This window comes from Phocoena phocoena, chromosome 19 (assembly GCF_963924675.1).
Source record: "Phocoena phocoena chromosome 19, mPhoPho1.1, whole genome shotgun sequence".
NCBI classification, from domain to species: Eukaryota; Metazoa; Chordata; class Mammalia; order Artiodactyla; family Phocoenidae; genus Phocoena; species Phocoena phocoena.
The window spans coordinates 12,259,528-12,284,644 of record NC_089237.1 but is presented as its reverse complement, the minus strand read 5'-3'; the positions used below and the strand labels follow the sequence as shown (position 1 = coordinate 12,284,644).

The window sequence follows — 25,117 nt, the reverse complement described above, 5'->3', positions numbered from 1 at the left end:
GCAGTGTTGGCTGGCGATCCCTCTGGCTCTGCCTGGAAGCTTGGGAACCTGCCCCAAGGGAGCCCGCGCTGCCTCTCCCTGGGCCTCAGCCTCCCCGCAGGGCTTCAAGGAGCCCAGGCACTTCCTTCCCTTGGGAACAGAGTTGTCATTAGGATGCCTCAAGCTTTCCCTGTGCTGCGTGGATGTTTCCGTTCTGGCCAGGATGCTGGGACCTGCACCAGAGCAGGCGAGGGCAGGTGGATGGGGCCATCACGGGGTGGGACCTGGGGCCCTGAACGCAGCAGTGCAGAAGCTCCTGGGCATCTCAGGTCATTATTAGCATTGTGTCATTGTGGGGTGAGACTTTAGAGTCATCAAAATAAGCTTCATCTTACCAGGAACTAAGCTTAAGAGAGGTGGGGCCCAGCTGCAGCACCCGCTCATCGCATGCAGTCACTGTGTGACAAGAACGTGGGCCACTCAAGATCAGGACTCCCCATCCCCGTCCCCGAGCCCAGCCACGCCTGAGGTCCCGCCTCAGGCAGCATGTCCCTCAGCTCAGGCCAGGGCCGTCTTTGCAGCGTGGGGTCCTGCTTTTGAAGATTTTTAAATCTCTAAGTGTTCTGAGTTTTGCACAGTCTCTGTTTTCAGGATTGTTCTTTCCTTACTTAAAATAACACAAGAGAATCCCACAGCATATCCTTGTAGAGGACAAAGCCTGGAGAAAGAGTGGCCTGGCCAGTCCCCCAATCCCAGGGCTACATCCCTGGAGGTTGTGTACCTTTCCCAACGGGTCGGGTTAGCCGCCTGGGGCCTGTGCAGCCCTGTGTGTGAATCCACGCTACTGGTCTCCAAGACACAGCCCCCCACCGGCCCTGGTCCTGTACACTCGAGAGACCCCGAGCCGGGGCTGCGGGGCGGAGGCCTTTCTCTGATAGTCCCTTTACCGTATCACCTCCACGCCCCGCTTCATGCCAGTACGTCAGGCATGTGCTGGAGGCACCGGTGTGCAAACACCGTAGCTCCCAGGCCACAGGAGGGCACAGGTGCTTGCCAGCCCTGGAAAGGCACACCAAGAAACAGGGCCAGAACAGGGCGTGCTGGTCTTTTCCAGGGATGTAGAGCAGATTCCTTGTTCTGGCGCCAGCTCAAGTGGCTGGGACAGCACAATGCGGTTTTTCATAGGTGTCAGGAGCAGCCATGCCTAAGTAGGCCACCTGCTTCCTTTGGGGCCTTGGACGCCACTGGCTCCTCCTGGGCCCCTGCCTGGAACAGAGGCAGCCACACACATTCTCCTTTTTCCCTTTCTCCTTTCCCCACACCCACCCCATTCCAAATACCCCTGTGTGAGTCCAGACTGGGATAGTGGTAGGATGTAGGGCCGCGTGGTGCTGCCCAAGCAACGGGGTTCAGACCTCGGGTGTTGGCCCAAGGCAGCCTCCAGGCCCAGAAGCGGAGGCCCCAGGCGGCCACTGCTCCCTCCCTTGGCCTCCTTTGCTTCTCTGGCACCTTCGTTGGGGTCAGGATGGTGGGAAACCTGGGCGGGCCTGCAGGTGGTGGAGGGGAGTCTGAATGGCAGGTAGAGAAATGACTGAGACGGGAGTATGGACGGATGGAGCCAGAGAGGAGGCAGGGAAGGCAAGGGGCTGAGTGAACGAAGGTAGGAGAGGCATTGGAGAAGGGCCCAGGGCAGAGGGGCCCAGCAGTGCAGACGTCCAGGGTAAGGGGAAGAGAGTAATGGAGGCTGGGTTCCCGTCCCAGGCCACCTTTTGGGTCTCTGCCAGCCCACTTCCACACCAGGCGGGCAGCAGGCACCCAGCCTGTGACCATGGGGCCCTCGAAGGGGGTCCGATCACACGTGTAGCCCTCCTGGGTCCCGGGGGCACCTTTGGAGGGAGCCCAGGCCTGGGTGCCAGCTGGCTCCTCACTGTCACTGGAAAGACAAAGGCATTGGGGCAGGGCACAGAGTCACCAAGCGCAGGCAGGCCTTGGCCTGGGAGCCTCGAGGGCCTTCATTCAGAGCCCACCCCCAGCCCAGCCCTGCCCCCCTGAGAGGGAAGGTGGGCATGGATGCATCACGTTGGAGGGACGTCACCCAGTGATGTGGGTTCTGGGACAGTCGTTTGGGCAGTGGCGCCCACCATCCGCACTCCCACTTTCCGTTCCCCTCCAGGACTCATCTGATGGCCTCTGCTGTGTGGGTTTGTTCACAGGGCCCGGCACGTGGAGGACCTGCAGGGACCGAGAACCAGGAGGCACAGCTCCCTCAGGCCCTGTCTGTGCCCCGACTCCAGAGGAAGCTCAAGGAGGCAGCCAGGAAAATCCTGCGGCTGCGCCTGGAGAAGGAGCAGCTCCTGGAGCTGGGGAACGGGCTGCGTGCGGAGCTGGGCCACCTCACTGGTGGGTGACCCCCAACCCCCGGCCCAGCATCGCCTGCGCCGTGTTGTTGGGGATGCTGGCAACAGAAGAGCCACGGTGGGGGGACCGGAAGAGGGCCAGAGGGAGGAGGGCCGGCCAGGCTGGCGGGGTGGTGGGGGTGGGGTTCAGAAGGGAGAACAGAGCCGCCCTGTGGAGCGGCCAGGTCAGGAGTCAGGCACAGAGCTTGGCTTCATCTCTGCAGTGGGAGTTCCGTGAACCCACTCCTCTGGCAGCATCTGTGAGAAAAATACCGCAGGTTAGCAAAGCAGCTGATGTTTCTATGCGGCTTTGTGGTGACAGCAAAGGCTGCCGGGTTCCCAGGCCGGCTCAGGCCTCGGCTTCCTCGAGATAAAGGCGACAGTGTACGCGGCGCAGCCGAGAGGCCGGGGCTGTGGGCCGCAGACACCCAGGCTGCCCGTGGGGCTCTTGGGTGCTGGTTCCTGAGAAAGGGGCCCATGGAACCCACCAGAGCCACCACACACTGGGCCACTCCTGGCGCCTTGGCACCATCCGGTTCTCACAAGCACCCCCGGGTCACCCAGCCTGGCTGAGTGGCGCTCGCGCTGCCTCTGCCTTAAGCCCCTCAGTTTTCCTGCAGCTGGGGCACAGGCCGCTTTCTCACAGCTTGCCCCTCAACTTCTGTGGCTTCTGCTTGTCTGTCCTTTTCCAGCAAGAGCTTTGAGTCACTGTGATGATCCCAGAGTCTGGGAGCTTTGGGATTCTACCCTGTTGTCGACTTGAAACTAAGCCATCCCCTCTCTCCATGACAGCTCACCTCCTTGAGGAGCAAGGCCCCAGGCTTGTGTTTCCTACTGGAAGCAGAGCACCCCAGTGTGCCTCTAAGGAGCTCGGAGCCACGGGGTGTCTGCAGAATGCTTCCTCTTGGCTAACTAGAGTCTTGGCTTCCCTCAAGGGTCCTCCTCACCCCCAAGCACTGCAGTGCCCAGAAAGCACTTCCCACTGAAGGGGAAGGAGGTCGGGTGGAACATCCATCCCCAGTCTCTTCCTAGCACTGAGCTGTGTGTACGATAATAGTAGCTTTTTTTTTTTTAATAGTAGCTTTTTTTTTTTTTTTGTGGTACGCGGGCCTCTCACTGTTGTGGCCTCTCCCGTTGCGGAGCACAGGCTCCAGACGCGCAGGCTCAGTGGCAGGCTGAGCCCAGCCCAGCAGGCTCACGAGCCCAGCTGCTCTGCGGCATGTGGGATCTTCCCAGACTGCGTCATGAACCCGTGCCCCCTGCATCGGCAGGCGGACTCTCAACCACTGCGCCACCAGGGAAGCCCCAAGGGTTCCATTTCTTAATTCTACCCCATTCCCTCCCACATCTGAACCTTCCTGCCCCTTAACCTTGGCCTCCGTGCCAAGCCCTGCCACTGCCAGGGTTCCCTCTCCCAGCCCTTGAGGCCTCAGACCTTTTTGATCACAGCCATGCCTCCCTCTCCCTCTGACCTTTTATCCCAGTGAACTTTTCTTTCCTCCTCATTGTGGCTTCCTGTAATCAGCTGGCCTCATGGCCAAATATTTGAGTCATCCACCTACCTACCCACCCATCCACCCACCGACCCATCCATCCATCACTCATCCATCGCCCATCCATCCAGTAGAGGAGCCCCTGATCGGTGCAGACCCTCCATCGCCAGGCCCAAATCTGACTGAACTCCTCTCCCCAGGCCTGCTCCCTGTGCCTCCCAGTGTCAGAGAAAGCCGCAAATCCCTAGTGACCAAGTTTGCAGCCTTCTCTGAAAGTTGGAGTGACCTCAGCAATAGAACTTTCCATGCCTGGTGTCTTCATTAGTGGTAGACTTTTAACTACCTTTCATTTTCTTCTCTGGTGATTTGTATGGATTTTCTGCCTCTTCTTGGATCAATTTTGGACATTTACATTTTGCTGGAAATCTATCCAGAGTTCCTAGCCTTTAAAGTACTACCGTAGAGTGGCACATAGTGGCCCATAACTCTCTACTTTCTTCTGCATCTGTGCTTGTTACCTCCTTCATTTTCTAAGACTTCCATATGTGCAGAGATGTGGCATTCAGCTCCAACTGCCCTTCGCCCGTTCGCTATGCACATATTGACTCAGCACATCTTTGCAACAATCCCAAGCATGAGGAAGGCTCCCCTTAAAAAGTTTAAAACCACGTAGACATGGAAAAGTCAAAAATCAACAGATTTGATGTCATTACATCTTTTTTTTTAATTTATTTTTTATTTTTTTGGCTGCGTTGGGTCTTCATTGCTGTGCACAGGCTTTCTCTAGTTGCAGCGAGCGGGGGCTACTCTTCGTTGCGATGCATGGGCTTCTCATTGCAGTGGCTTCTCTTGTTGCGGAGCACAGACTCTAGGTGTGCGGGCTTCAGTAGTTGTGGCACGCGGGCTCAGTAGTTGTGGCTCACAGTCTCTAGAGCGCAGGCTCAGTAGTTGTGGCACTCGGGCTTAGTTGCTCCACGGCATGTGGGATGTTCCTGGGCCAGGGCTCAAACCGTGTCCCCTGCATTGGCAGGCGGATTCTTAACCACTGTGCCACCAGGGAAGTCCCTCATTACATCTTAGTATATCTCTAAGGAAAAGACATTGTAAGCAAAGATAAAAGACAAATAACAGACTCGGGAAATGTTTGCAACATACCTGACAGGTAAAACGAATCAGTACCCAAAATGGGCATCTGCAGATCACAGGCAAAATGCTGGATGGCACGTCCAGAAGAAAATCCACAGAACTGAAAAGGGTATGGACGCCACGTGCCTCTGCAGGAGTCTGAGGCGGGCAAGTAAGTCAGCATCAAGTTTACGCCCAGACTAAAAAGTCCCACCCTCATTGTCCAGGAGAGTGTGGGGGACACCCTGCCTCCGCGGGAACCTTCCCTGGTGAAGCCTTTTTGGAGGGCAGTTTGGCTGCATCTCTCAAATTTTTTAATGTTCGTACCCTTTGAATAAGCTACTCTTCCCCTAGAGATTCTTTTAAAAGATTTTCTCACAGATCTGAAAAAGATGTACATACAAGGATATATATATATATATATATTTTTTTTTTTTTTTTTTTTTTTTTTTGCGGTACACGGGCCTCTCACTGTTTTGGCCTCTCCCGTTGCAGAGCACGGGCTCCGGACGCGCAGGCTCAGCGGCCATGGTTCACGGGCCTAGCCGCTCTGTGGCATGTGGGATCTTCCCGGACTGGGGCACGAACCCGTGTCCCCTGCATCGGCAGGCGGACTCTCAACCACTGCGCCACGAGGGAAGCCCATACAAGGATATTTTTGACAGCGTTTTTATTACAGTAAGAAAGTTATTGGGAAGGTCCAGGTGTTCATCCGTGGGACATCGGAGTCGGAACTTGGATGCTGCTCAGCCCTCAAGAGAACGAAGGGGCGCCCACATCCCCAGCAGGCGCCATCTCCGCACAGCGCTTCTCAAACAAGAGGGACAGACAGCCCGCTTTCCGCATTCAGCTCCAGTCCACTGTGGATGATTCTTTTGTCAAGTACAATAAAAATGTGGCCCTTCCAAATTACTTCAAAGCCCCTGACGTCCTAACGCGTATTCTCACTTTGTGTCCTTTCCTCGCGGGCCTGTAAGGACCAGCTCGGCCCACTGACCACACACTGCATGTGCCGGCCGAGACGCGTCAGCCTGTGAGAGGAGCAGCCCGCCGAACAGTGTGCTTGGAGCCCCAGGTGAACATACAAAGCGTGTGTGTGCACGTGTGCACATACAGGGCAGACTGGAAGGAAGCACATCCAGCGCTTTGAGGAGGATAGCAGAGTGAGAAGAGATGGGTGAAGGGTTTGGGATTTGCTCTGTGAACTTCTCTGTCACTGGTGGTTTGTAAGAATGCCCAGCATACTCCATTGGTTCCCTTTTGGGAAGGCCACCCTCCCCCAACACCGTGCGATGGTAGGTTTCTACTCTCCCACATTTGGGGGATAGCAAAGGCTGTGAACAAGACTGGTCTGTCTGCATTTTTTTACAAAGATGATTTACCCGGGTCATCAGTCATGTGACTGCGATCATTAAGTGGTACAGAATGACCAGCTGTGACAGAAGTATCTTATCATCACTTGACAATTTTGAAAATGTGAGACGGTACAGCCAAGGCAGAGCCACACCCACTCTGGCTCCCTCTGGTTTCAGCGCCACCAGGCAGGGTCGACCCCAGGGTACACCTGCCCCTGCCCCAAGGCTTGTCCTCGCCTGTGTGCCTCTGGGAAGGGACCTCATCCCCGCAGGGAGCTAGCAGAGCAGCCCCTTCACTGGCCCTGGTTTCATCCTGCATCCTCCACGGCCTGGGGTCAGGTCCTGTGCCAGCCACGTCCCTCCCTCTCAGGTCCGGGCCTTCGGATCCGCATTTACAGACAGGCAGACTCGCGTGGTTGGGCGTGTGGCCCAGAGCTGCCCAGGCGGCCCTTGATTCAGCCCTTCACTCCCCCACCTCTTCTCCAGGTGAGTGGGTGGGTGGCAGTGCTGGGGAGTCACCTGTCCCCAGGTGCCCCGTCCCCGTTTGCACTGCTGTCAGCCCAGCTCTGAGTGCTCACCCCTCACTTCTGAGAGGCCATTCCACCATCTGCTGTGGGTGAGGCCAGGACCATGATGGATGCCAGCACAGCCTGAGCAGGCCTGCACGGTGGAGTGCCAGAAAAGGGCAGGTCATGCAGCCAAACTGAGTGGACTTCAGCTTGGCCCACCTCTCTCCTACTCTGTTCTTCCTCCTGCTGCCAATTCAGCTTTTGCCAGAAATTGGAACTGCACATGATGTTTTCCTAATCTATAGTATACAGCTAGGATTCCTTAAAGTGTTGTTTCTAAGGATCTTAACATCTAACAGTTTTGAAAGACTTTATTTGGGGGGTAGTTTTAGGTTCACAGCAAAACTGAGCAGAAGACACAGATTTCCCATACACTCCCTGACCCCGCACACGCACTCCTCCCTCATAATCCACATCCACTGTAGATGGTACATTTGTCGTAATCAGTGAAACTGCTTTGACACAGCGTCACCCAGAGTCCGTAGTTTACATCAGGTTCACCTTGGTGGTGTGTGTTCTGTGGGTTTGGAGCCTCTGTGCTCCACTGGTCATCCTCCCTCCCTCCTGACTTCTGACAACCACTCATCTTTTCACTGTCTCCATAGTTTAGCCTTTTCCAGAATGTCATACAGTTGGAATCACACAGTATATAGCCTTTGATAGCCAGCATTTCTTTTTATTTATTTATTTATTTATTTATTATTATTATTTTATTTTTTTGGCTGCGTTGGGTCTTTGTTGCGGCACGTAGGCTTTCTCTAGTTTCAGTGAGCAGGGGCTACTCTTCGTTGTGGTGCGTGGGCTTCTCATTGTCGTGGCTTCCCTTGTTGCGGAGCACGGGCTCTAGGCGCGCAGGCTTCAGTAGTTGCGGCTCGCAGGCTCAGTAGCTGTGGCTTGTGGGCTCTAGAGCACAAGCTCAGTAGTTGTGACGCATGGGTGTAGTTGCTCCGCAGCATGTGGGATCTTCCCAGGCCAGGGCTCGAACCCGTGTCCCCGGCCTTGGCAGGCAGATACTTAACCACTGCACCACCAGGGAAGTCCCATAGCCAGCACTTCTTAAAAGCTCTCTTTTTATTCTGATTATGAAAGGCTGTTTGCTCACTATAAAAATACAAATGAATGCTGAGAAATTGTTAACTTATACTGGAAAGCACAAATTACTGACTAGAACTCATCCGCATTTTGGCGCCTATCTGTCTGTCTGTCGGGGTGTGTGTTCACACTGTCACACGCACCCTCACATTGGAACTCCACGTGGCCCCCACCTCGGTCTGCACTCATTCCCTCACTGGCCCTGCTGTGAGGAGACTCCACGCTGGAATCACGTCTGTCCTGCGGCTCGGCAGCCATGCTGTAGCCAGCCTCGCAGGAGGGCATGGTCGTGCCCCCAGTCCGCCCCTACCCCCCACCAAAGCGCATCTCAGGCATTTTTACAACAGTAAAGTGCCTACTTGACCACAGCTTCACAGAAACTAAAAATTCATTAGAAAATGTTTTTTGCCAATTTAGTTAGGTAAAAATAGTTCATTGTTTTAATTTGTATTTCTTTACATTTATCTGTGTGTGTGTGTTTTGGCCATTTGTATCTCATTATCATGTAGTTTTCCTGCTGAATTTCTTTTGTCCCTTCCCCCAACTTTCTTCTTGCTGAATTTTTGATTCATCTAGAAATGATTTAGTAAAAGAAAAGAACAAATTAGGGATCTATCTTTATCTTTTCCTAAGTGGTTAGCTGGCTGACCCAATGCTGTTTATTGGGCACACTTACATAAATAGTAAAATACCTCTTTACATTTAATTAATTATGATCATACATAAGGATCTCCAATCCTACTGTAAATGATATTAATTTAGAAGCAGTGATTTTCAGTCACATTTTATGGCATGTTTTCAGTCACATTTTATGGCACATTTATTGGCATGTTTGCCCCTCGCTGTCAGCAACCTGCCACACTCTGCTTCTCTAGGACCCTCGGGAGCCCTGGGTCATGCACAATTTCACACATCTCTTCTGAGGGCCTGGGAGGGAAAGGAACTGACATTCAGGGATCTAGTCTTTCCTTCAAGAAGAGCCTGTGGGCAATAAACTCTTTGTCTTCATAAAATGATTTTATTTTGACCACTTTCTAGAACGATGGCATAACTGGAAAGAGACCTCTGATTAGCATTTTCTTACAACTTTTTCAAAGACAATAGCAACTTCCCTGGTGGTGCAGTGGTTAAGAATCCACCTGCCAATTCAGGGGACACGGGTTCAAGCCCTGGTCCGGGAAGATCCCACATGCCACGGAGCAACTAAGCCCGTGCACCACAACTGCTGAGCCTGTGCTCTAGAGCCCGCGAGCCACAACTACTGAAGCCCACGCGCCTAGAGCCTGTGCTCGGCAACAAGAGAAGCCACCGCAATGAGAAGCCCACGCACTGCAATGAAGAGTAGCCCCACTCGCTGCAACTAGAGGAAGCCTGCACGTAGCAACGAAGACCCAATGCAGCCAAAAATTAATAAATAAGAAAAAAGAATCCACCTGCCAATGCAGGGGACACGGGTTCGAGCCCTGGTCCGGGAAGATCCCACATGCCGCGGAGAAACTAAGCCCGTGCACCACAACTACTGAGCCCCTGCGCCTAGAGCCCGTGCTCCAATGCAAGAGAGGACACTGCAGTAAGAAGCCCGCGCACTGCAACCAAGAGTAGACCCGCTTGCCACAACGAGAGAAAGCCCGCACACAGCAACAAAGACCCAACGTAGCAAAAAAAAAAAAAGACAATACCCTGCTGTCTTCTGAGAAGCCAGCATTAGTACAAGCCCCTTCCTGGTGGGTGGCCTCCCTTTCCTCTCTGGCTGCTCTCAGATTTTTTTCATCTAATCCGTTTGTGCTCCTGTTTTACCATCCTGTGTCTACGTGAGAGTTGCTCTGCTTTAATTTAACCTGCTCTGGAATCAGTATGTTTTTTAAATCTTAAGACTTGTGGTTGGTTGGTTTTGGGGTTTTTTTTTCCGATTCTTTAAAATTCTCAGCCTTTTTTTTTTTTTTTAAATAAATTTATTTATTTATTTTTGGCTGCGTTGGGTCTTCGTTGCTTCGCGGGCTTTCTCTAGTTGTGGCGAGTGGGGGCTACTCTTCGTTGTGGTGCGTGGGCTTCTCATCACAGTGGCTTCTCTGTTGCAGAGCACGGGCTCTAGGTGCGCGGGCTTCAGTAGTTGTGGCACGGGGGCTCAGTAGTTGTGGCTGGTGGGCTCTAGAGTGCAGGCTCAGTAGTTGTGGCACATGGGCTTAGTTGTTCCGTGGCATGTGGGATCTTCCCAGACCAGGGCTCGAACCCATGTCCTCTGCATTGGCAGGTGGATTCTTAACCACTGCGCCACCAGGGAAGTCCCCATTGTTTCTTCCTTTTTTTTTTTTTTTAACATCTTTATTGGAGTATAATTGCTTTACTATGGTGTATTAGTTTCTGCTGTATAACAAAGTGAATCAGCTATACATTTACATACATCCCCATATCTCCTCCCTCTTGTGTCTCCCTCCCACCCTCCCTATCCCACCCCTCTAGGTGGTCACAAATCACCGAGCTGATCTCCCTGTGCTATGCGGCTGCTTCCCACTAGCTATCTATTTTACATTTGGTAGTGTATATATGTCAGTGCCACTCTCTCACTTCGTCCCAGCTTACCCTTCCCCCTCCCCATGTCCTCAAGTCCATTCTCTACATCTGCATCTTTATTCCTGTCCTGCCCCTAGGTTCTTCAGAACTATTTTTTTTTTTTAGATTCCATATATATGTGTTAGCATACGGTATTTTTTTTGCTCTTTCTGACTTACTTCACTCTGTATGACAGTCTCTAGGTCCATCCACCTCACTACAAATAACTCAGTTTTGTTTCTTTTTATGGCTGAGTAATATTCCATTGTATTTATCTGCCACATCTTCTTTATCCATTCACCCATTGTTTCTTTAAATACCACTTCTTCCTATTTCTAATCTCTTCTGGAGCATGTTAGATGTGTTTATTTACATTTGTGTGTGTGTGTGTGTGTGTGTGTGTGTGTGTGTGTGTGTGTGTGTGTTTTAAAATTTCTCTGCTACCTTCCAGGGGGTTTCCTCAAAGATGACTGCTTGGAGCCAATGGGTAGATTCCTGTGTCTTTACCAGAAGTTTCCATTTCATCTTTATTCATTCTTTTCCTTGGGATAATTTTATTGTTCTTTCCCTGATTTCTTAAACATTTACTTCATTCTTTCTTGTTTATTAATTGCATTTTTTTTTTTTTTTTTTTTTTTTTTTTTTTGCGGTACGCGGGCCTCTCACTGCCGTGTCCTCTCCCGTTGCGGAGCACAGGCTCCGGACGCGCAGGCTCAGCAGCCATGGCTCACGGGCCCAGCCGCTCCACGGCACGTGGGATCCTCCCACACCGGGGCGCGAACCCTCATCCCCTGCATCGGCAGGCGGACTCTCAACCACTGCGCCACCAGGGAAGCCCAATTGCATTTTTATATATATAAATTTATTTTTAGCTGCATTGGGTCTTCATTGCTGTGTGCGGTCTTTCTCTAGCTGCGACAAGCAGGGGCTACTCTTCGTTGTGGTGTGCGGGCTTCTCATTGCAGTGGCTTCTCTTGTTGCTGAGCACGGGCTCTAGGTGTGTGGGCTTCAGTAGTTGTGGCACGCAGGCTCAGTGGTTGTGGCTCATGGGCTCTAGAGTGCAGGCTCAGTAGTCGTGGCACACGGGCTTAGTTGCTCTGTGGCATGTGGGATCTTCTCGGACCAGGGCTCAAACCTGTGTCCCCTGCATTGGCAGGCAGATTCTTAACCACTGTACCATCACGAAAGCCCAGTAATTGCATTTTTTTAAGGTGTGAATTTCCCATCTGAGTATCGCTTTGGCCATGTCCCAGGGGTTTTGAGGGATAATATTATCAGGGTGGTTAGTTGCCAGATGTTCTGCCCCTATGGGCTCAGGTTTTCTATTTCACTCAAGTTAGACTAGGATTTTTCACCTAAAACAAAAAAAAATGACCAGTTATTTTTCCAGCAAAATGGGTTTATTTGGGAACAGCAAAGAATTGCCATTTAGGACATGCAGCTATGGTGAACCACATGTAAGTCCAGTAAAACGAGAGGAAATGGGTTTTCTCACGGGTGAAATAGGAGTACCACAGGAACTACTGTAGGGGATAATGAGGCCATAAGCCTCAAAGTCTTCTATTATGGACTTTATACCTTGAAGGGCTTTTTTACTTGAGGAGAGGTTTTGAGGGATCTATTTGAATCTTGATGGGAGGTACACTGTGGATTTTGCCAATACCAATTGGAGAGTTTGCCCATAAGGATGGTGGTAGCTGATTCAATAGGGACAAATGATTAGTGTTTCCAGAATCAGTTCCAGAACCGTTGGAGACAGAGCAAATAAAAGATGTCAAAGGATCATTTAATTCACCTGGTGGCTATTTTGATGGCGACTGTCAAATTTTAGAACTGTTTCCCCCTTTTGGGAGAAAGAAGTTCAGGCATGATACTTTTCCAAGAAGTCTCAGCCTATTAAATGAATAGTGACGGAGGAGCTAAGGAGAAGAGGGTGTGTATCTCTTAAAGGGTCTAAGCAAAAGGGAATAGGTTCAGAAACAGGACCCTGTTGAGGTGCATTAGAGATCCCCCACTATTTGGACCATTTTAGTATTTTGAGGCAGGGGCTCCTTTCTAGCAGTGGGGCTGAGCACTGAGAGTGTAGTCTGGTGTCTGTAAGGACAGAGAGAGATTCGTTCCCAATCTGGATAGTGGCTTCTCCAAGCTGATTCAAGGAGAGGATTGGGAGAGCCTCTGTCCTTCCTTGGAGCCCCTCATTGGGAGTTAAGAGGATATTGGAGAGGCTGGTTAGAGGGCTGAAGATGCCCGAAACGCTTAAACTTGTAACAGTCTTTCCAGTGTCCTGGCTCTTTACAGTAATAGCAGAAACTAGAAGGTTTTGGGTTTCGTTAAGGGGCCTCCCCATTTTCGGGAGTTGAAGATTAAGAATTTAGTGGTCTTTCTTTCTTTTCTTTTTTTTATTTGCAGTACGCGGGCCTCTCACTGTTGTGGCCTCTCCCGTTGCGGAGCACAGGCTCCGGCCACGCAGGCTCAGCGGCCGTGGCTCATGGGTCCAGCCGCTCTGCGCCATGTGGGAATTTCCCGGACCGGGGCATGAACCCGTGTCCCCTGCATCGGCAGGCGGACTCTCAACCACTGCACCACCAGGGGATCCCTAGTGGTCTTTCTTTTAGGTGATTCATCTAGGATTCGAGTGAGCTAATTTGCCAAGTTAACTAAGTCTAGAGTGGACGTAATTTCCCATTCCACCCTTGTCCTTTTAAAAGAGAAAGATCCTGGTTCAGCCCATTCATAAGTATGGAGATAAGGGGTATCTGAGTGGTTTGAACATCTGAAGGAAGACCAGAATTTTCTTTAAAAACAATGTGAAGTCAATTATAATAGTTATGAACAGGTTCATCAGAGTTTTGTGTGAAAACCTAAATTTTATTCCCATCAACAGGCTTAGGAAAGACGACTGTAATTGCTGGTGGAGGTTTTCAGCACGTTCTGACCTCTTGCCAGAAGCTAGGGGTTTGTTTTTCTAAATCCCCTCCAGGGTGTTTCCATAGGGCTAATTTCATCCAGTGTTTGGCTTGCCCCTCAAAAAGCAGGTAAACTAACTGATATAAATCTGAGAAACCAGACTGGTAGGTTTGAATAACTATGCTAAATTCTCCAGCAAACCTACGGGGGGCCCTCAGTTACTTTAGGAAAGTCTTTAACTGCGTCTGGCAATTCACCCTTCCTCAAGGGAACATAAGTAATCTGGGGTCTCTTTGGACCCTCAGAATATTTCACTTTAAAGAGCAGGTTCTGATAGGTTCAGAGGGTGGCAGAGCCTGAGACAAAGAAGCAGGGGTGGGAGGATGAACAAGATGACGCCAGGGACAAAGGAGTTGGGGGAGCTGAGCATGAGACTTCAGAGCCATTTTCTCTTTCTTTAATTGTTTGCCTCAGTTAATGTAATTATTGTATTTGCAGGGAAGCAATTTAAAATTCCTGATCATGTTTGGAAGCCTCAAAATAGCAACCAAAAGAGGCACCCGGTTTAATTTTGATGATTTCAGAGCTATGGCTAATATAGTTTTAAGAAAGGTAAGTTTGGGGAGCCTGAAATTTCCCCATAGAAATGTGCAGGAGGAGGGGCTGTGATTTATAAACATAAAATCAGACAGGGTCCTTGAATGTGGGGTGCCCTCAAGACATTTAGATAACTGGGATCCCATTTTTGAGAGTTGTTTTTTTTTTTTTTTCTCTAAAGCAAAGAGGTAATTCTTAAACAGCCTGCAGGCCAAATAGCATCACAGTTCCATTAGGGACAGCCTGATCCCAACGGAATCAGGCCAGAGGCTGAATGGCACAGTTCCAAATAGGAACAGCCCAGTTCCAAAAGGAATTGGACCAAATGCCAGCACAGTTCCAACAGGGACAGCCTGATTTCAAGTCCGGCTCAAGTGCCAAGTGAGTACTCACGGACAAAACAAGGCCTTAACAAAAAAGGATGAAGCCTTTGAACAGATCCCAGATAAAGCCTAGAGAGCTTCCAAATGCAAAAAGAGTGGAGCTCAGATCCAGGAGAAAAGCTTACCCTCAAACTCCAGGGGTGACTAGAAAAATAGTGAGCTCAGTGGGCTCTGTTGGTACCACACCTGTTTGCTCACCAGCCTTGGGGTTGTCAGGGGTCTGCTCTGGATCTCGGTCGGACCTCCATGTAATGTTAACCTAAAACAGTTATTTTTATCAGCAAAACGAGTTTATTAAGGAGCAGCAAAGAATTGCAGTTCAGAACATACAACTATGGTGAACCACATGCAAGTCGGGTAAAGCAAAAGAGAGGAAATTCTTTTATAGAGGAGAAGGGCATTGTGGGGAGCCGTTATAAACAGTCCATTGGAGGAAACTGGGGGTTCAAAGTGTAGTGGTTTTTCATTGGCTGAGCTGTAATGATCTCTCATTGGTTGGGCTGCTGCCAGGCAAGGAGAATGTCTTCCTCCCACAGGCAGCAGTAAAGCAGTGTCACTTCCGTATGGAGATGCAAGGTAGTCTCTTCTGTTAGGATCTGTATTGATGTGAGTGGGACGTGCATAAGGGCTCCCCTTCTGGTCTCCCACTCCATCTTAGTGAGATTCCCTTGGTTAATTTTCACAAGAGAGAGTTTCAAAATTCCTTTAGTGGGCTTCCCTGGTGGTGCAGTGTTTATAAGAATCTACCTGCCAATGCAGGGGACGTGGGTTCGAGCCCTGGTCCAGGAAGATCCCACATGCCACGGAGCAACTAAGCCCACGAGCCACAACTACTGAAGCCTGTTCACCTAGAGCCCTTGCTCCTCAACAAGAGAAGCCACCGCAATGAGAAGCCTGCACACCACAACAAAGAGTAGCCCCCACTTGCTGCAACTAGGGAAAGCCCGCGTGCAGCAACGAGGACCCAACTCAGCCAAAAATAAATAAATAAATATATTTTAAAAAGAATTCCTTCAGTTATTTTTAAGCATGAGTTGAAGTCTACTTTTGATTCTGTTCTATTAAGCAGCCTTATTAAATATTTTTTTTCTTATTGGAAAAAAATTACAGTTTTATTCAAGATGCTATAGAAGACCTAGATAAACAGAGATATAGTATGTCCACTGATACAGAGAGTTTACTTTTTTGAGGACGTCAATTCTCAAACTGATCAAAATCCCAGCATATTTTTTTCAAGGAGCTGGACAAACTGGATTTTATGTTCACATGGATGAACAAATGAGCAAAATACCGAAGACTATCCTGCTGGTCTTGGGGGGTCTCCGAGGAGGTGGGAGGCAGCTGCAGCTCACTGTGGGGACAAGGACACTGGTGGCGGAGGTACCAGGGAACACCCACTGGTGTGAGCTCTCCTGGAGACCACCACCCTGGCACGAAGACCCAGCCCCACTCAACAGCCTGTAGGCTCCAGTGCTGGGACGCCTCAGCTTAAATACAATTATTAACATTCTGTCTAAACTTCTTTATACTCGTCAACTTGAAATGCCAAGAACCATGATCTTTGTGTTAAAATCTTGCACTGCTCTTGTATTTCTGTCCATTTCTCCTCCTCACCATTGTGTTGTATCAATTTTCATGCCGTGTTACTTAGAGCAGAAGTGTTCATGACAGTTAATAGCTCATCATGGTTCATACTATTCAGTGTCCTTTCTGATGTTTAATAACATTTAATAATATTTCTTTACCCAGGTTTTAAAAAGTAATTTTCAGAAAGAAGTAAAATATGGCTCTCAAACAGATATGAAAATGATCCCGAAAAAAAAAGATCCCGTGTTTAGAATTCTCTTCTGTTTATTAAACAGTGAGGAAATCAGTCACATGTTATAAGCAATTCCAAGGAAAAATCAAAAGAGCACAAATTTATATGGAGTAAAGGAATTGAATTGCAAATGGGGCAGAACTGGTTTCTCTAAAGGGGGGAGGGGGAGCCCATGAAAACTCCAAGGGACAAGGTGTAGTTTGCGTGTCTGTCAACTTCCAGAGTTGTAAAGTAGTTCAGGCACAATGAGAGGCAAGAACCTGATAGCTCCTCAGGGTATGCAGTAGGCTATGCAGTTTCCATTGGAACACAGTTTTTTCCCTGCAGTTTCTTTTTTAAAAAATTAATTTATTTACTTTTGGCTGCATTGGGCCTTCGTTGCTGCGTGTGGTCTTTCTCTAGTTGCGGCGAGCAGGGGGCTACTCTTCGTTGCAGTGCACAGGCTTCTCACTGCGGTGGCTTCTCTTGATACAGAGCACGGGTTCTAGGTGCACAGGCTTCAGTAGTTGTGGCATGCAGGCTCAGTAGTTGTGGCTTGTGGGCTCTGGTGCACAGGCTCGGGAGTCGTGGCACTCAGGCTTAGGTGCTCCGCAGCATGTGGGATCTTCCCGGCCCAGGGCTCGAACCCGTGTCCCCTGTTTCGGCAGGCGGATTCTTAACCACTGCGCCACCAGGGAAGTCCCTCCCTACAGTTTCTCAGCTTTTGATAAAAAAATAATCTCGGGGAATTCCCTGGCGGTCCAATGGTTAGGACTCTGCACTTTCACTGCTGAGGGCTTAGGTTCAATTCCTGTTCGGGGAACTAAGATCCCACAAGTCGCACAGCGTGGCCAAAAGAAAAAAGAGAAAAAGAAAAATAATCTCAAAGACTATTCTTGATCACAAAACAAGGCTGGTATCATTTGGCCTGATCGTTTCCATAGGCGCAGCAAGAGTGTTAATTCACGGTGTTAGCCTTCTTGAGTTTGCTTTGCTGGAATTTTCCATCACGATTTCAGATTGGACTTTTGAAAGCTTCTTGTTTGTTGTCCTGAGTCCAGGAAGCCAAGAACTTACCATGTTTCACCTGCTTGGTGATTTTGAGAAAATTCCTTTTTTCTTGAGGTTTCCAAAATATTCTGAGGTTCCTGGACCTGCCAGGAGATGACCTTCCTTAACCCTCTGTGAGCCTGGCACCTGCCAGTTATCCTGGGAGGGAGGGCTTTGTGCGCATTGCTCCATGAAGTCAACCACAGATCCTTACAGGCAATGGGGTCCTGATGATTAAGTGAGTATCATTCTCAACTCTGGCCACCCAGGCAGGGCCTTGGCTGCATAATCCACATTTCCAGTCAAATCCTGGTAAAAACAAGGACAGATTCTCTTTGAACCTATGCAAATTACTATATTGTCAGGCAAGTAAGAATAATCAGCAGGAGTTTCTGTGTTCTGGAGGACTCGGGCAGGGAGAACAAGATATCACTTAGAAATGTTTCGTTTCAGTTTACAAAACCAGAGACCACAAATGTATATGGACTACAGACAGCTTAAGGGGAAAAAGAGTTCCTTGCATATCTAGAAAGGAGAACATTAAAATCGCATCTATAGTGTTCCCAACAACAGCTGCCTCGTCCCTCATTGGTTCCTTCAGTCCTAGGTGGTTAATCCTTGTTCCTCTCAGTCTCGGTTCTGAGGTCTCAACGGTCCATCTGCTTCTTGACTAGAGTTCTGGAAATCCTGAGTCAGTCCACTGGGATGGCCTCACAGTGGTCTAAGCAATGCCTGTAGCACAGTCTTTTCCCACTGTGCTGACCTGACTGTAAAGCTTTCTCTCCTTTTTCTTCTTTCTTTCTTTCATTTTTTTTTCCATTAAAGTAAACAAACTCTTTGTAGATGTTCACTGAAGAAAAAATGCACAACCTAAAAGTTGAGAATTATGTTTTATTCAAGAACATTACTGAGGACTGCAGTCTGGGAAGGTAGCCTGTCACATGGATCTGAGAGACTGTTCCAAAGAGGTCAGGGAGGAGAAAGAATATGTAGGAGTTTTTGCTGAAACAATATATAGGTAGTCAGACATCAAAAGATTACTGCTAATCACAAAAAGCAGACATCTCGAGGATTTTAGTGCCTTTCTACCTATGGGAAGATGCAAGACCTTGGGCCCACTGAAATCATTCCTTTGATATGCATCTTAACTATGTAGGGACAGTGTCCTGTTTTTCTCCATCCCAAATCCCCTCAGGGTGCACAGTTGAGGTGGCTGCAGAGGCTGATAGCTTGGTGGCAGGCAACATTCTTTGTTTATTGAAATGGCAGACAACATTTTTTTTGTCCATGGAGATGTCAAAGACTTAACATGGCCATGGTTATCTTACTAATAATTTTCAAAAGTGAAAGATCTGATGAGAGTTCATAACAAGAATAGTGCAACTGAGAAGTTACAGTTGGTTGTTTCTGTGCCATGCAAAACAAAGTTAGTCCCCCACCGCCCACCCCCCACCCCCACCCCACCCCACCCCCGGCAAAAAAAAGTTCTAGATAAAGTTAATCTAAGATGTTTACGCCTATTTTCAAAGAAGACTGCTGAAGCATTGATTACAAGAATAAGCCTCAAGTGTATATACTTAAACTTTTGCTTCTTATTTTTCTCTGCTGCGGAGAGGGTATGTCTTTGGGTCTCTTAATGGATGGCTCATGACTGCCACTTTGAGAAGCTGCATAAGGGGTATGTGCTGCTGTGGAAGGCTTCTGTGTGTTCTGAAGTCTGCTGAAATGCTGGTGTGTGTTGTACAAGTCACAGGTGTCCACCCCGCAAGTTCTCTTGAAAGAGAAGTGACTTTGGTTTTGAAGAGGTACATACTGTTCTTCTTGAGTATTTGTATTCAGTACAAGAGAAACCCAAGTGATGTGCACACAGAGGACAAACCGTTTCCCTCATCTCGTTTATAGGGAAGCTGCCTCATCACCCCCTTCCCACCCCTGAGGCCCAGGGTTCAGGTGAGGCACCTGATGCACGCTTGGGACCGTTGCAACCCCGTCTCACAACTCAGGTAACACTCCTTTACGTAAGAAACTTATTTCTAATAACTTTTTACTGATTGCTTAAATACTTCATTTCATAACAGAAACTTCAAAATACAGTAAACACAATTTAAAAAGTTTCCAACTTTTAGCATTTCAACATAGTTGCCAGTAACATATCAGTGTGTTTCCTGCTATTTTTCAAAATTACAAAGTATAATATATATATGTTTTATTATATAGCTTTACCTACCTAGGTATTATTTTCTAAATCTTTACCAACATAATAGTTTAAAAAATGCATCTTTTAAAAATGCCTTATATTCCGAGCAATGTTAACTTTTTTAATCTATTTATCAGCCATTTATATTTCTTCTTTTGTGGGTTATTTATGCAAGTTTTTAGCTAATTTTTCTACTTGTGTGTTTGTATTTTTCTTGTTAGTTTTTAGGGGTTCTTTATGTGTTAAGGAAATTGCTCCTTCTCTGTTACACATGTTTCTCAAACTTGTCATTTGCCTTTTAATTTTTCTTTTTTTAAAAAATCCACAGATAACTTTTTTTTCATCTAATGAACCCTGTCAGTCTACTTTAAAGGTTTATTTCACTGTTTTCTGGCTTAGAGGTTTCTTTCTGTATTTTGAGTTTAGGTAAATATTCACCTGTTTCTCTAGTTGTTCTACTTTAGTAATTGTCATAGTACCCTGTAAGTAATTATCCTCCTTTTTCTCACTGATTTTGAATTGACATTTTTATCATGTACTAAAAATCTATACTCTTGCTTATGTTTGTGTTTAATTTTTTATTTTGAAATAACTTCAAATTTACACAAAGTTGCAAGAATAGCACATGTGCCCTTCACTTAGATTAACCAATTGTTAACTTTTTGCTACATTTGCTTTATCATTCTTTCTCTTCCCTCCCTCTGCTTCCTCCACATTTTAGAGAAATAGGTAGATCTAAGTTGCAGACATCGAGCCCCTGGATGTCAGAATACAAGGACACTCCCTGACATATAGCTGCAGTAAAATATAAATTATCAAAATCAGGAAACATAACATTAATGCAGTCCTAGAATTTAATACATATTCTGTGTTCAGATTTTGCCAGTCACCTCTTTTCAGCCATCCTCCTCCACCAAGCAGGCCGTCCAGGACCTGTGTGGCATGCAGCCCACGCGTGTATGTGCACATGTCTCCTTCAGCCTGGACGACTTCTCAGCCCCTCTTTGTCTTTCACAACATTGGCATTTTTGAGAAGTTAAGCCAGTGCTTTGTAGGTGATGGGCCTGACGCTGCAGCATTGTTAGGTTCGGGTTCTGCATTTACTTTCTGTACAGTTCCAGTGAATTGTCCGCTCCTGAGCGGGTGCTGTCCAGCTCTGAATGCCGTAGCTTCGTAATGTTTTAATAAGTTACAAATACATATAACAGCTTGCCCTTGTTTCTGTTCCTTTACAGAATTTTCTTGGTTGTTCTTTCCATTTATTCTCTGTTGGGTGGATATTGTTATTTATCTATCTATTTTTTTTTTTTTTTTTTTTTTTTTTGCGGTACATGGGCCTCTCACTGTTGTGGCCTCTCCCGTTGCGGAGCACAGGCTCCGGACGCACAGGCTCAGCGGCCATGGCTTGCGGGCCCAGCCGCTCCGCGGCATGTGGGATCTTCCCAGACCGGGGCACGAACCGTGTCCCCTGCATTGGCAGGCGGACTCTCAACCACTGCGCCACCAGGGAAGCCCTATCTATCTATTTTTATTTTAAGTATTTTTAGACTTCTAAGATAAGACTAATATAATGAAAGCTGTGTCTTACACCATCCAACTTAATAAGCAAAATGTTGTAAGTTAAAACCCCTTTGAGTGTTCTGCCCCCAATATCCACGGTCCCTTCAGACTTTCCCGAGCCTGGTGTTTCTCTCTCTCAGCAGGTATTTAAAGAATCTGTGTAAATCACACCCAGCTGTGTGTACATCGTTCTGTACACAGGCTCTCATTCAGCACTGTGTTTCTGATGTACACAGTTGACCCTTGAACATCGTAGGGGTTAGGGGCACGGACCCCCCACCAGTGGTCGAAAATCCACGTTTAACTTTACAGTCGTCCCTCTGTATCGGTGGTTCTGCATCCGTGGATTCAGCCAGCTATGGATCATGTAGTCCTGTACTGCATACTTATTGAAAAAACTCCACATATAAGAGGACCTGCCCAGTTCAAACACATGTTGTTCAAGGGTCAACTGTATATATGTTGGTACATGTAGCTCTAGTTCAGGAATTGGCAAACCTTTTCTGTAAAGGACCAAATAGTGAATATTCTGGCCTGTAAGGGCCAGAGTCTCTGTTGCAACTTCTCAACTCTGCATTTGCCCTGAATGCCAGCACAGGAGATACGTAAATAGGTGGGCATGGATGTGCTCCAGTAAAAGTTTATGGACCTTGTAACTTTAATTTCATAATTTTCATGTCATGAAATATTTTTCTTCGTTTTTGATTTTTTTCAACTATTTAAAAATGTAAAAACTATTTTTAGCTCATAGGCTGTACCAAAAAATGTGGTGGGCAGGATTTGGTCTACAAGTTGTGCTTTGCTGACCCCAGGTCTAGACACACGTTGTCGTATTTTCTTTCTGTGTTGTGAACACACGAGCATTTACTTATCCATTCTTCTATTGATGGGCATTTAGGTCAGTTACCATTTCTTTGGTGTGAACATTTTTACAGATGTCCTCATGTGCAGAAGTTTCTCAGGCATGGACCTAGGATCAGAATTGCTGTGTTCTAGGCTGTGTACATTTTATCTTCCTTAGATACTGTTGAATGACACTGTCAAGTTGTTACACTGGCCTATACCTTCAGACAATGCATGAAGATCCTTTATAGTGTGTCACATATAGGTATTTCAGAGGTCAACAAAATATAGTCATCTGTTTTTGTTGCTATCAAAATTTTTATAATAAACAGGCTTCATTTTTCAGAGCAGTTTCAGATTCACAGCAAAATTGAGCAGAAAGTATAGAGAGTTCCCGTGTACCTCCTGCCCCAACACGTGCACAGCCTCCCATGTCATCAGCAACCCCCAACAAAGTGGTTAATTTGTTAGAATCAATGAGCCTGCCCTGACACATCATCACCACAGTCCACAGTTTACATCAGGGGTCACTCTTGGCATACTTTCTACGGGTTTGGACTAGTGTATAATGGCACGTGCTCGTTATTATAGCAGCACACAGAGTAGTTTCACGGCCCTAAAACTCCTCTGTGCTCCACTATTCATCACCCTTAACCCCTGGCAACCACTGATCTTGTTCCTGTGTTCATGGTTTTGCCTTTTCCAGGATGTCACAGAGTTGGAATCAAACAACAAGTAGCCTTCTCAGATGGGCATCCTTCCCTTAGCAACATGCATGTAAGGTTCCTCCATGTCTCTTCCTGGCTTGAGAGCTCATCTCTTTATCGACGAATAATTGTCCAATAGCTGTACCAGTCTGTTTCTCTTCAACATCCCTTTAAACTTACACTTTCCTACTGTTGCTGGTCATTCGGAACAGAGTTGACTTTTGTAAAACGATTTTGTAGCTATTAACTCTTCTGAACTGACTGATGCCAACACATGTGTCAGTATTTCTCTTTGCTTTTGTGTGTTGATGGACGTAGCATCTGGGGTAAGGACCGGGCTGCTTCCTTTTCTGGCCTCACACCATTCATCTTTTCTCACCCCACTGTCCTGGGCAGGACCCCACACAGCGTGGAGGAAAACTGGGTGGCTGACACCCACACATTTGTCCTGGTTTACAGAGAATGCTTTTCCCATTTTTTATCTTCAGGTAGTATGTTTGCTGTAGGCTTTAGTATTATGTTGAACCATACAAAATTGCCATTTTATGGGTCAAAAGTGGTCAGATACCAGCAATCTCATATAATTTGACCTAATACAGACTCTCCATCAGCTTAGATAAGTTTGTTTGTTTGTTTGTTTGTGGCTTATGGGATCTGAAAGTTTAACTGAAAGTTAAAACGAAAATGTATGAGTGCATTACTTGGCTGAAAATCCAAAACTTGACTAAACTTGAGCAGGAGAAGCGGCGGCAGCAGGTGGCCCTCCATGCAGGGCTCTGCACGGTCCCGGGCTTCGGTTCTCCTCGGTGGCCCCTCCTGACTGCTTTTCCACAGGCTTCCCCTCAGAGGGAAGATGTGAGTGTTTAGGCTGCAGAGGGCCAGCTGTGCACTGAAGATATGTCACAAACAAGAGCTGCAGGGCCCCTTGTGTGCCTGGCGGGGCCCAGGGTGCCCTCCCTGGGCACCACAGGAAGGTTGTGTGACTTTCCGGTGCTTGGTTGCCCTCGAGGGCGGGGAGGTACTTCGATTGCCATGATGAGGCCTGTTAAATTCGTCCTGGCCGGTGAACCCAAGCAGGTTCCCCACTTTGGCTTGTCACAGAGCCGAGTAAGTCCCTCATATCAGAAATTTGGGGAGAGCGTTTCTCCCTAATCTTGAGGGAAAACTCAGTAAGGTACCCCATCAATGACCCACGAACACTGAATTTCTTTTATTTAAATTTCCATGACAGGACTCTAAGAATGCCAAGAAAGAATGTTTCTCCGAACGCTCAGGAGAGAGCCAAGCCCGCTTGGCACAGACAGTCTGCAGAAGGGATGCTGAGCCAGGCTGCACAGCGGGGCCAGGGCTGGTACGCAGGATCCACCAGCGCCAGGTCTTCATGCCACATCCCGACCCAGGAAGCACCTGGAACTGGAGTGCTTGGTGTCAGAGAGGGTGGCCGTTGCCCAGAGCGACAGGGCTTCACCTCAGGGCATTGGCCCTGGTCCCCAGTCCCACCTCCCTCGCCTCCCCCGGGATTGTGTTTCATGTTTTTTCTTTCAGCTGCACCACGCAGCTTGTGGAATCTTAGTTCCCCGACCAGGGATTGAACCCGGGCCCTCGGCAGTGAAAGCACAGAGTCCTAACCACTGGTTCGCCGGGGAATCCCCCATGTTTCATGTTTAAATGTCCAGAGCCCCTCCTCGGGCCACGTCCACTGTCTTATCACCCCAGGAGGGCAGGGAGAGAGGGTGGCTTTCAAGGATAATTCTCTTTTCTCTGTTTCAAGAGGCAACACAGAATCTCCACAGTGACTTGCAGATCAGCTCCTCAGAAAGAAAACCAGTCCCCAAAGCCACGCCTGGCTCAAGAATTCCAGGAGGAAAATGGCCACCACACCCAAAGGTCCTCATCACTTGCCAGCAGTTCCCTCCAAGACACATGGAAGTTACTGGACCTGGGATCCAGCCCTTCTGGCCTCACCTCCCAGGACGACTCGCCTCCAGGTAGGTGAAGACATACATCCTCAGGACGTTGCCCCATTGGTCTGGGTGCTGGCCATGAGGACAGCTGTGGTGGCCACTCGCAGGCTGACACACAGAGTGAGCACGGCGTTCTTCCTGCTGTGGTTAGGGAATCTGTAAATCCTGCAGTCCTGTCCTCTGATTTGGTGCCTGACCGTCCCCCAGGGACAGAGGGTGTCTCCCAGCCCCGCGTCCAGCTGACCATGTCACCATGTCTACCCAGAGTAGAGCCCACAGGTCACGAGGGTGGGGGCACTATGGTCAGTCTGTGACTCGGGCAGGCGGGTGTTCTGTGTTCTGCTCAGCCTCACAAGGCCAGGGCAGCCCACGAAGTGTGTGTCCTCTGCCCCCAGGAAAGTCGCTCACTGTGAGGTTCTCAGGAAAGTTCATTTGAAGGGCCACCTTTGGGGGAACTGCGTGAGACCAAGTTGTAGTAAGCAGGGTGGGCGGAGGGGAGGCTGTTTGAAGACCGGGGTTGGGGGAATGAACTTGGATCCCCTTCCGGATCAG

At 48.4% G+C, this 25,117-nt stretch overlaps 1 protein-coding gene across 1 annotated transcript in view; it reads left to right on the top strand.

The window, feature by feature from the left end:
* Window positions 1–25,117, top strand: part of CCDC57 (coiled-coil domain containing 57) — a 98,082-nt gene that overhangs the window by 41,034 nt on the left and 31,931 nt on the right. Inside the window, exons 14-16 of the mRNA XM_065897939.1 lie at window positions 2,193–2,379; window positions 6,719–6,834; window positions 24,373–24,589. Of these exons, the coding sequence (XP_065754011.1) occupies window positions 2,193–2,379; window positions 6,719–6,834; window positions 24,373–24,589 (520 nt within the window). The remainder of the gene's footprint in view (window positions 1–2,192; window positions 2,380–6,718; window positions 6,835–24,372; window positions 24,590–25,117) is intronic.